The sequence below is a fragment of the Lissotriton vulgaris genome, chromosome 7 (genome assembly GCF_964263255.1).
Source record: "Lissotriton vulgaris chromosome 7, aLisVul1.2, whole genome shotgun sequence".
Taxonomy (NCBI): domain Eukaryota; kingdom Metazoa; phylum Chordata; class Amphibia; order Caudata; family Salamandridae; genus Lissotriton; species Lissotriton vulgaris.
In genome coordinates this window covers 31121611-31133669 of record NC_141695.1, presented here as the reverse complement: position 1 = coordinate 31133669, position 12059 = coordinate 31121611, and the positions used below count along the sequence as shown (strand labels likewise).

The window sequence follows — 12059 nt, the reverse complement described above, 5'->3', positions numbered from 1 at the left end:
ACTCTCCCCGCCTTCAGCTGGGGGGGACGCATGTTGGACAGGCCTCGTGCACGGGCTGCTCCCTCCCCGCATGATAGGGTCCGAGCACCGGCTCTCCCGGTGTCACCAGAAGAACCACCCCGGCAACTAACAGAAGCAACCCGCAACCCGTCCCCCACGGGACGCCTGCTCCCGAACATCCCAGCATCAGCTGACCCGGGCCTCCGTCAGCACCATTGCCCGGCCCAGCCGCCATCTTGGACACTGCACCACAAGGCCGCGTGGCCTCAGCTCGACCCCAACCCTGGGCCTGGCCAGGCCCCGACATCGAGGCACCACCATCCACCCGGGAGGTGAACGGACCACTTGGCAGGTCAATGGGAGAGAGGAGTGTCGATGGCTCTCCCCCGCCAGGTGCCGATCGCCCCCAGCCTCCCCGGGCGCTGGCTCCACCCCCCTGCTGGGTGTCTGGACTCCCTCATCCCGGACCTCCCGACCTCCAAGAGCGAGGGTCCGGACATCAAAGGAGGCCAGACCTATAACTGGGGCAGCTCCAGAGCAGGAAGGCAGTTGTATCCTGGAGTCGAGACACACCTTGAAGAACTCATCCTTGACGGACTGCTGGCGCTGCCGCAGCCCTGCCTTGTGAACCATCGTCCTGCCTGCTGGCGCTGCCGCGGCCCTCTGCAACCTACATCCTCGTCGGGACCTGCTGGCGCTGCCGCGGCCCTCTGCAACCTACATCCTCGTCGGGACCTGCTGGCGCTGCCGCGGCCCTCTGCAACCTACATCCTCGTCGGGACCTGCTGGCGCTGCCGCGGCCCTCTGCAACCTACATCTTCGTCGGGACCTGCTGGCGCTGCCGCGGCCCATCCTTGTGTGAACCATCGCCCTTGCCGGCTGGCGCTGCCGCGGCCCTTCTCAAATGAGACTTATCATCCGAGCCTGCTGGCGCTGCCGCGGCCCGACCTTCCAGAACTCCGAGCTCGAGGATTGTGAGCTATTCATCGTACCACCTCAGTACCAGACCGGTACCAAGACTGTCCCGCTACCCCTTCCCCTTCCAGAGACTAGAATTGAGAGGACCCTCGTGTCCCGATATCACTGTATCGCTGATATCCTTGCTTCAAGAATCGTATATAAAGAGTGTTGACCTTATCCTTGTGTGGTGTCCATCTGTGGGGGGGAAGTTACTTGTCTGTACGATCGCTGGAGACGGCCCTCCATCCTTCTGAGGTCAGTAAATTGAGCACTATCACCCTAGCTAATAGGAGTACCACTTAAACTACACAGTGTTGTCATCTCTGCTGAGGATATAGCTGTGTCACCAGTGATGAAACCTACAAAGCACTAAACATACATGTGTACTTACTTGAGTTTGAGCAGACGAGCGAGGCTGCCCAGCTGTGTTCGGTCCCCTTCCATTCAAGGCCTCTGCCCCGTGTTTTGCAGGCAGAGGTGTGCTTCTCTGTGCCAAAGCAGTTGAGGTTAGCAAGGCATCGGGGACCCGAGCCAGACCCAAAGAGAGCCTGTGTTGTGTGTCTTTTAACAGGTCCACAGCCCAGCTGAGTGCACACAACGGCGGCGTTGCTGAAGCCCCAGCCCTGGGGGCAAAGGGGCCCGTCCATGCCATTGTAGGACACCTCCACCCTGCCTTGGCACGCATCAGACCCGTCCACCAGCCGCAGCTGGGCGACACCTGGAGAGGGCGAGAGAGAGGAGAGGGTGAGCCTGTCACGTGACATCTGGGCAACTAAGAGGAAAGCGAGTTAGATGGACAGAGGCACCGGGCATTTCAAATCATACAATTCTTTATTTTTTAGGTTTAAAAAAGTATCGATTTTATGGGTAAAATAAAATTACAATTCATTAACATGTACGATTCCCCTCCTCCAACCCCCTAAACAAGAAAAGATATCAGAGTCACACCGCGTGCAAATAAATATAAATCCATACACAGCATTGGATCACTTAAACAGAAAGAAAATGGAGAAGGTAGAATCTCCCTACGGAGCATAGAAGCCGCCTTGCACAAGAACTCAGGGAAGGACTAAAGGACTGACCTTTCAGCCAAAACCTGCAAACCAGGAGGAACAGCAGTCAGCAGCCCAGAGCCCCAGCTTGCCAACCCTGCAATCAAATATTACAGGAACGTCGAAGGCCGCTCTCAATGTCAAAAGCTTGAGGACTGCCATGACCAAAGGCTAAAAGAGGTGAACTTAAAGACCTCGGAGAACCAGAAGCAGGAGTTAGGTGGGACAGAGCCCAAACCTAGGGTTGAGACAGCAGTTCTAGAAAATTCCCCATTTCACAGCATGCTCCAGGGGTTATGGAAATGATCTTTGAACCCTCAGAGAGTTCCAAGCGAACCTTGGAACAAAAACAGCAAAAGACTGACCGGAAACCACCTCTTGGCATCCCCTCTGGAATCACCCAAGTTCCTTGCATAACACTTCAAAACGGATTGGTGTCAGGACCATTAAATAGCTTTGCAAATTAAGCAGCACTACATGAAACTACACAACACAACACTCCAGTACACCATTCCATACAACACCAATAACAAATCACTCCCTTCCACTCAACATATGACATCCCCTCACATCATGCCAAACCTTGCAACAGCATTCCCTATATGTGACTAAATACTACTAAATGCGAGACTCCATTCCACACAGTCTCAATGTGCACCATGTCACATCACATGACAATAAATATATATATTAGACATAATGCGCCATGCAAAACACGGAACCTACTTCGAACACAAACATCAAATTGCAATGTACAATTCCATACCACATGCACCAACCACACCTCTCCCCATTCAGGGGCGGCTCTAGGCTCATGGCGGCCCTGGGCAGGGAGCTAGGTAGGGGGCCCCGGAAGAGGAGGTCTGGCCGGGGCGGGTGCCGGTAGTGAAGTGATATAGCGGGTACAGAGATGTGGTGGGCGCTAAAAAGGAAGTGATGTGTAAATACTGGAGACGAACAGATCCACGTACTGAAAATGAGGTGATATGGTAGGAGCTGCCAGAGATGCGATGTCTGTGAAAAGTGAAATGATACGAGCAATGGATGTGAAGAGATGTGGGTCCAGTAAGAGAAGAGAGGTGGTAGGTGCGGGGGTGAACAGATGTGGTAGGTGCCTGGGTGAAGGCCACTGAGCGCCAGGCACGACTGCAGGGCACAGGGCTCAATGGGCAGAGGGAAAAAGGCACTACTGCTGACCGAGGACTAATGGAAGTTGTTGGACTTGGCCCTTAGGGCAGGTTCACCCTTAGACTTTTTGCTTGTAATGGTGACCTGGAGATGGTGATTTTTGGGTTCTGCGCACTTTCACTGTGTCCCAGTGGAAAGTGCGTGCGCACTCTGAGTGCATGTGATGAGATAGGCCTGCCCTCCCATAGGAATGCATGGGGAATGTATGTGTCCCTGGTAGTTCCTGATGCGTGGGGTGTACAGGTTCGAATCTGATATGTGCGAACTCGTGAGAGTGAATGCTTCGCAATGGTGTGTGTTGCATGAGTGTGTCATATGTAGAAGTGCCACTTCTAGGAGTTGGCATATTAATATAAAATGTGTCTGGTGTGTGATTGGCTGGAGCAGGCTGGTGAGCCTGGCTCCAGGAAGGCTGGATGGGTCTGCCCGGTGGTGAGTGGGAGATTAGCATGCTGATGGCTGGGGAGGAGTGTACCTGTGGCCTGAATGAGGCTGGGTTTTCCCCAGACAATGCTGGCTCCGCCCCCCTGTGGTGTGACTGATGTCCCTAGCCCTGCCAGTGAAAGAAAGGGGTGGTTGGGCCATCAAGGGTACTCAAGAACCAGCTGCGACTGGTTCCGCCCCCACCCTGCACCTTCAGACAAAGGAATGTACTGTATAAAAATGGGGCTGTGTCCCCACAGAAGTTGTTCTCTGCCAGGATCCTACTTGTGGGGGCTGCTGCTGCTGCTGGGCCAGAGGACCACCACTTGGAGTGTCTCCCTGCCTGGAGACCCAGTGTGCTGGCTCTGGGCCCAGCCTTGCCCCCCCCTACATTCCACAAGGAACTTTCCTGGGACCCTGCCCTGCTGAGGGCACCTGGAAGCGTTAGGATTATTGCTAGCGCGAGGAGCGCTGTGTATTTCTCTCCGGGCACCTGGGAGCGCTTCGCTTGATTTGCGGCGCTAGATCAGCCACCTAGCGCTGAGAGCGCGCTCGATTTCCTCCCAGCGCCTCAGGGCGCTTTATTGTCCCGAGCCGGTGCCCACCCGGCATTTGCCGTCTAAAATTGCCGATTTTCGAGCCCCTGGCGAGTGCCCACCTCGCCAGGGACCTTGCCGCTATTTGTTGGTGGCCCCCAGATCGAGTGCCCACCTCGATCTATTATTTTAAAAGGAGCCGGTGCCCACCCGGCATTTGCACAGATTCTGGCCGTAAATTATCCCCGGGCCGCCGCTCTGCCCACGGCGACCTGGAAGCAGCTGAGAGGCCGGCCAATCAGAGCGCGGCCCGACGAAAGTCCCGCCCCCGCAGCCGCGACCCGGAAGTCAGGCAGGCCGGGGGCAGGACAGAGAGGCAGGCGGAAGCTGCTGCCTGCCGGGGCTCCCATGTGAAAGAAGAAGCCCCGGGGAGAAGAAGAGCCCGCTGAGAAGGACCCCAACGCCTGCAGAGTCCCCCGAGGATAGCCCGGTGAGTGTAGAAGGGCTGGGGGACTCCCGCGTGGTATTTTGCTGTCTCGAGTCCGGGAGGGACTCCAACCAAGGCAGCATTTGTTTGGGAGCCACGAGGCTCCAGGGGCATTCCTTTGTTGAGCCTAGGAGGCTCCCCCCACGGCCGCATCCCGTATTTCGAGCCCTGAGAGGCTCCCCGCCCCCATTTGGTGTTCGGAGCCTAGTGAGAGGCTCGAGGCACCCCCAGTGTTCCCGGGTCCCCCGTGAGGGAGCCCAACAGCCCAGTGGGGCTGCATCTTTTTTTTGGGGTTTCAGAGCCACGAGAGGCTCTTGAGGGGCACACCATTTGTTAGAGCCACGATAGGCTCTTGAGGGGCACATCATGAGTTAAGAGCCCAGAGAGGCTCAGGCGACCCCATTGTTGTTTAAGAGCCCCGAGAGGCTCAGGGGCCAATTGTGTATTCAGAGCCCAGCGAGGCTCCAAGGGGACAGTCATTCTGCAGAGCCTGTGAGGCTCCCCCAGCGTGTTGGCCCCCATCATTGTGCTACCCAGTTGCCCAGCACTTTGTGGGCAACTGCTCCGTTTAGGCCCCCCCCCTGACTTTGGACACAGGGCGTCCTGAGCCCCAACAAGGCCAGAGGGCCTAGGGACAGTCACAGGTGGTGACTAGTGTGAGTTATGCGCTATTGTGGTTGCTGTTCTTGCACCTCTGAATGTGTTGGTAATACGTCATGTGCTTTGCTTTTAACACCTCTGAATGTTTTGTTAGGCATCATGTGTTTCCTCCCTTACACCTCTGAATGTAGGCATTGCATCATGTGTTATGTTCTTACACCCCTACAGGTATAGTGATACTTAGGTGGTTGTTTTCTCCCTAGTACAGGTGGTGCAAGTGAGGTCCTGGTTACCAGTGATTACTGGTTGTATGTTATTTTTGTGCTACAGTGATTTTACATTCTAAAAGTGCTATTTTTAAAAGTGTTACTTCTGAAAGTGCTGATTCCTGACAGTGGTCCAGGTGGCCCTGTCTTGTAAATATCCCCTGTAAATTCTGCCCGTGCCCCTGGCACATTGTAAAGTGTGTGTTTTTATCTAATGTGTTTATTGTAATACAAAGGCTATTTTTTTATATAACCTTGTGTGGAGTTTCCTTTGTGGTGGGCCTTGGGTGTTGTTGCTGGGGTGCGTGCGCAAATACTTAACTCATATCGCCTCCAAGTTTAGCCTTGACTGCTCGCGCCACGTTACCTAGAGGGCGAGTAGGGGTTATCTTGGCGTGTAACTCCCTTGCCCTGACCTTAGGAATGGTGATCCCTGACTGACCTCGACGCGAGTCTTGGCCAGCCAGGGTCCCGTTTCTAACATTGGACGCAGCGGTGAGGATGAGGATTTGTGTTTGCGTTGTACCACAGTGGCGACAGGCCACACTACAAAGCTCTGCATTTTAGATGACCACATTTTAGGGGATTATTGTTTTTAAAGTTCCATTATTTTCTTCTCCTGAAGGTATCATTGTTTAATTGTGTCCAGTACATTTGTTCCCCTGCCCCGCGCCCAGAGTTTGGTACCTGTGTCACGTGTGGTCAGGTTGAGGTATCAGGGGTGGTAGAAACTGCCTTACCAGTCCGAGGGGGGGGGTTGTGTGTGAATGAATGGTGTGTGGCACTAGGCAAGTGAGTGTGAGTTCTCTGGGAGAGGGAACTTGCTGAACCTTTGTGAATTGTGTACTCCTGTGTTAGCTCAGACCCCTAGGTTCCCTGTGTAATCTTTTCACCAGAACGTCTGCCAGAATGGAGCTTGTTTTTGATTTCAATGATCTAGCCACATACGGTGTGTGGGAGCTGAGAAAGTTCTGTGAAGAGAGAGGCATAGGGGCGGATCAGTCAGGCTGGTATGCACTTAGGAGATGCATGGTCAAATGGCAAGAGGATCAATGGAATCTTGAGCGCAGTGAGGAAAGGGCCCGGGCCTCACACCAGGAGGGTGGTGGGTCTGTGGGGAGCCCTGAAGATTCAGAAGAGGAGGAAGAAAATGATAGCACAGGGACGCCAGCAGATAGTGAGGACCCCATAGATAGGGAGTCCCTTGCTGGGTCCAGCGTAGGCGGCAGCGCCTCATCCCTTTCCCTGTCCCCAGAGGAGCTGGAAGATAGGAGGAGAGAAAGGGAGCACCAGCTGGCTTTAGAAAAGCTCAGGTTGGAGCATGCCCAGGCTATGGCACAGCTGGGCGTCAGAAAGCAACAGTTAGAGACTGAGAGGGTCTTAGCACAGGAAAGGATAGAGGAGGCTGAGAGGGCCTCCACCAGAGGCAAAGTAGCTCTGGAGGGTAGACTATCCCCTGCGCGCAGTGTTGCTTGTCTGGATTCTCCAGGGAGGGTTGAGTCCAGTGGTGGCAGCTACATAGATTTCAGTGGAGGAAATCCCACTCCCAGTTCCCCGAGTATGGTTCCTGTTTCCCCAGAGGAGGAGAATAGGTTGAGGTTTAGGAACCTTAGGAAACCGTCTCATCAGTCTTGGGAAGATTTTGTGGATGACTGTTGTGGAGCCCTGTGTGATTGGGTACGGGAGCCCACGAAATGTGATTGGGGCATATTGTTTGATATGTTTCTCAGAGAGCAGTTGCTCAGTGTTGTTTATCCAGGATTGCGCCAACACCTAGTAGGGTGTGGATTGTCTGAACCATACGAGCTTGCAGAGGAAGCAGACCGCTGGGAGAGTGCTAGAGGTTCTCTAGAGTCATTGGTGAGTGACTCCAAAAGTAGTGGTTCAGGTATCCTCCAGCCCAGCGTGGTGGAGGAGGCTCAGTGTAGCCCAGCTAGGTCCCAGGATAGCGAGGAGAGTGTAGGGGCTCACTGCCTGGCTCAGTGGAGCAGGAGTGAGGGGGAGACCGAGGTTCCCCAGACGCCCGAAGCCCTGCCTCAGGACTTGGATGGTTTCTGTAGGGAACACCAGGTTGGGGACCTAGGCTGTCCTGTTAGTCCATTTGAGGAAGATCGCCTAGTGAGTAGAGGACCTGGAGCGTCTGTAACCAGAGCTCCTGTGGTTCTAGAGTCTGGCAGTACCGCTCCGGTAGGGAGGGTACAGGAGTCCAGCGTGAGGAGTGATTGGGGGAGTTCCCCAGTGGAAGAACCAGTGGGTCAGGGACTACCCAGTTGGGCTAGGATCCCGTGTAGTGACCATGGTGACACCACTTCTGTGCTGGGGGATCTTTGCGCACTGTCAGGTGGACAGGAGGCGGGAGATCTGCGCCAGGCAGACAGTCACACAACATATGTGTCATTTGTTAGCCTCAGGGGGATGGTGTGTGAATCCCCAGAAGTCCTGGAGTGCCAGGCAATTGTTCCACCGAAGGTTTTAGACCAGAGGTTGGAAGGCCAGGTTCAGGATCAGCCTGACCTGAAGGGTAGGACGACTGTAACCAGTGTCCTGACCGGTTCTTCTTCCAGAGGAACTTCTCCAGTTGGGAGAGGGCAGACCTCTGGAAGGGGGTGCAGAGGGTGGGAGAGCCCACCTCTGACCCCGGTGCAACATGAGGGGTTAAACCCTGTGTTGGAGTGGCGTTGTAAGGGTACCCCTCGCAGGAGGAGGAGGAACCCTAGAAGAGGTAGGGGGAGGAAAGCCTTCCCCGAGACTCCTGGTCCACCTGAGGTTGTAGACCCTAGGCTGGAGAACCAGTGGCAGTCTAGTCCTGTCTTGCAGGCAGGAAGAGTGGAGAATGGCTACTATGTACCAGGGGTTACTACCCCCCACTCTGTGAATAGGCAAGGACCGGTGGCACCTGGGTGGCCCAGGGCCTGGTCCTGGCCGCGGACAGCTCGGGAGTACCAGTGGGGTAGCCCAGTTGGTCCAGACAGTGTGTTGAGAAGGAATCCCATGGGTTCACCGTGGCGTAGAACAGGAGGGTGTCCCTGCAGTTGCGGGCCCGCGTCCGTGTTCTATCGCCCCAAGCAGGGAAGTCCATCACGGTGGTGATTGTTCTACCCTGCGTTTTGGCTGGAAGGGGGTTGTGTTGGACTTGGCCCTTAGGGCAGGTTCACCCTTAGACTTTTTGCTTGTAATGGTGACCTGGAGATGGTGATTTTTGGGTTCTGCGCACTTTCACTGTGTCCCAGTGGAAAGTGCGTGCGCACTCTGAGTGCATGTGATGAGATAGGCCTGCCCTCCCATAGGAATGCATGGGGAATGTATGTGTCCCTGGTAGTTCCTGATGCGTGGGGTGTACAGGTTCGAATCTGATATGTGCGAACTCGTGAGAGTGAATGCTTCGCAATGGTGTGTGTTGCATGAGTGTGTCATATGTAGAAGTGCCACTTCTAGGAGTTGGCATATTAATATAAAATGTGTCTGGTGTGTGATTGGCTGGAGCAGGCTGGTGAGCCTGGCTCCAGGAAGGCTGGATGGGTCTGCCCGGTGGTGAGTGGGAGATTAGCATGCTGATGGCTGGGGAGGAGTGTACCTGTGGCCTGAATGAGGCTGGGTTTTCCCCAGACAATGCTGGCTCCGCCCCCCTGTGGTGTGACTGATGTCCCTAGCCCTGCCAGTGAAAGAAAGGGGTGGTTGGGCCATCAAGGGTACTCAAGAACCAGCTGCGACTGGTTCCGCCCCCACCCTGCACCTTCAGACAAAGGAATGTACTGTATAAAAATGGGGCTGTGTCCCCACAGAAGTTGTTCTCTGCCAGGATCCTACTTGTGGGGGCTGCTGCTGCTGCTGGGCCAGAGGACCGCCACTTGGAGTGTCTCCCTGCCTGGAGACCCAGTGTGCTGGCTCTGGGCCCAGCCTTGCCCCCCCCTACATTCCACAAGGAACTTTCCTGGGACCCTGCCCTGCTGAGGGCACCTGGAAGCGTTAGGATTATTGCTAGCGCGAGGAGCGCTGTGTATTTCTCTCCGGGCACCTGGGAGCGCTTCGCTTGATTTGCGGCGCTAGATCAGCCACCTAGCGCTGAGAGCGCGCTCGATTTCCTCCCAGCGCCTCAGGGCGCTTTATTGTCCCGAGCCGGTGCCCACCCGGCATTTGCCGTCTAAAATTGCCGATTTTCGAGCCCCTGGCGAGTGCCCACCTCGCCAGGGACCTTGCCGCTATTTGTTGGTGGCCCCCAGATCGAGTGCCCACCTCGATCTATTATTTTAAAAGGAGCCGGTGCCCACCCGGCATTTGCACAGATTCTGGCCGTAAATTATCCCCGGGCCGCCGCTCTGCCCACGGCGACCTGGAAGCAGCTGAGAGGCCGGCCAATCAGAGCGCGGCCCGACGAAAGTCCCGCCCCCGCAGCCGCGACCCGGAAGTCAGGCAGGCCGGGGGCAGGACAGAGAGGCAGGCGGAAGCTGCTGCCTGCCGGGGCTCCCATGTGAAAGAAGAAGCCCCGGGGAGAAGAAGAGCCCGCTGAGAAGGACCCCAACGCCTGCAGAGTCCCCCGAGGATAGCCCGGTGAGTGTAGAAGGGCTGGGGGACTCCCGCGTGGTATTTTGCTGTCTCGAGTCCGGGAGGGACTCCAACCAAGGCAGCATTTGTTTGGGAGCCACGAGGCTCCAGGGGCATTCCTTTGTTGAGCCTAGGAGGCTCCCCCCACGGCCGCATCCCGTATTTCGAGCCCTGAGAGGCTCCCCGCCCCCATTTGGTGTTCGGAGCCTAGTGAGAGGCTCGAGGCACCCCCAGTGTTCCCGGGTCCCCCGTGAGGGAGCCCAACAGCCCAGTGAGGCTGCATCTTTTTTTTGGGGTTTCAGAGCCACGAGAGGCTCTTGAGGGGCACACCATTTGTTAGAGCCACGATAGGCTCTTGAGGGGCACATCATGAGTTAAGAGCCCAGAGAGGCTCAGGCGACCCCATTGTTGTTTAAGAGCCCCGAGAGGCTCAGGGGCCAATTGTGTATTCAGAGCCCAGCGAGGCTCCAAGGGGACAGTCATTCTGCAGAGCCTGTGAGGCTCCCCCAGCGTGTTGGCCCCCATCATTGTGCTACCCAGTTGCCCAGCACTTTGTGGGCAACTGCTCCGTTTAGGCCCCCCCCCTGACTTTGGACACAGGGCGTCCTGAGCCCCAACAAGGCCAGAGGGCCTAGGGACAGTCACAGGTGGTGACTAGTGTGAGTTATGCGCTATTGTGGTTGCTGTTCTTGCACCTCTGAATGTGTTGGTAATACGTCATGTGCTTTGCTTTTAACACCTCTGAATGTTTTGTTAGGCATCATGTGTTTCCTCCCTTACACCTCTGAATGTAGGCATTGCATCATGTGTTATGTTCTTACACCCCTACAGGTATAGTGATACTTAGGTGGTTGTTTTCTCCCTAGTACAGGTGGTGCAAGTGAGGTCCTGGTTACCAGTGATTACTGGTTGTATGTTATTTTTGTGCTACAGTGATTTTACATTCTAAAAGTGCTATTTTTAAAAGTGTTACTTCTGAAAGTGCTGATTCCTGACAGTGGTCCAGGTGGCCCTGTCTTGTAAATATCCCCTGTAAATTCTGCCCGTGCCCCTGGCACATTGTAAAGTGTGTGTTTTTATCTAATGTGTTTATTGTAATACAAAGGCTATTTTTTTATATAACCTTGTGTGGAGTTTCCTTTGTGGTGGGCCTTGGGTGTTGTTGCTGGGGTGCGTGCGCAAATACTTAACTCATATCGCCTCCAAGTTTAGCCTTGACTGCTCGCGCCACGTTACCTAGAGGGCGAGTAGGGGTTATCTTGGCGTGTAACTCCCTTGCCCTGACCTTAGGAATGGTGATCCCTGACTGACCTCGACGCGAGTCTTGGCCAGCCAGGGTCCCGTTTCTAACATTGGACGCAGCGGTGAGGATGAGGATTTGTGTTTGCGTTGTACCACAGTGGCGACAGGCCACACTACAAAGCTCTGCATTTTAGATGACCACATTTTAGGGGATTATTGTTTTTAAAGTTCCATTATTTTCTTCTCCTGAAGGTATCATTGTTTAATTGTGTCCAGTACATTTGTTCCCCTGCCCCGCGCCCAGAGTTTGGTACCTGTGTCACGTGTGGTCAGGTTGAGGTATCAGGGGTGGTAGAAACTGCCTTACCAGTCCGAGGGGGGGGTTGTGTGTGAATGAATGGTGTGTGGCACTAGGCAAGTGAGTGTGAGTTCTCTGGGAGAGGGAACTTGCTGAACCTTTGTGAATTGTGTACTCCTGTGTTAGCTCAGACCCCTAGGTTCCCTGTGTAATCTTTTCACCAGAACGTCTGCCAGAATGGAGCTTGTTTTTGATTTCAATGATCTAGCCACATACGGTGTGTGGGAGCTGAGAAAGTTCTGTGAAGAGAGAGGCATAGGGGCGGATCAGTCAGGCTGGTATGCACTTAGGAGATGCATGGTCAAATGGCAAGAGGATCAATGGAATCTTGAGCGCAGTGAGGAAAGGGCCCGGGCCTCACACCAGGAGGGTGGTGGGTCTGTGGGGAGCCCTGAAGATTCAGAA

General features: G+C 54.9%; 1 protein-coding gene across 1 annotated transcript in view; it reads right to left on the bottom strand.

The window, feature by feature from the left end:
- LOC147700593 (scavenger receptor cysteine-rich domain-containing group B protein-like) overlaps positions 1-12059 on the bottom strand; it is a 186290-nt gene that overhangs the window by 77910 nt on the left and 96321 nt on the right. The window contains exon 2 of the mRNA XM_086929701.1: positions 1352-1678. Within this exon, the coding sequence (XP_086785827.1) occupies positions 1352-1678 (327 nt within the window). The remainder of the gene's footprint in view (positions 1-1351; positions 1679-12059) is intronic.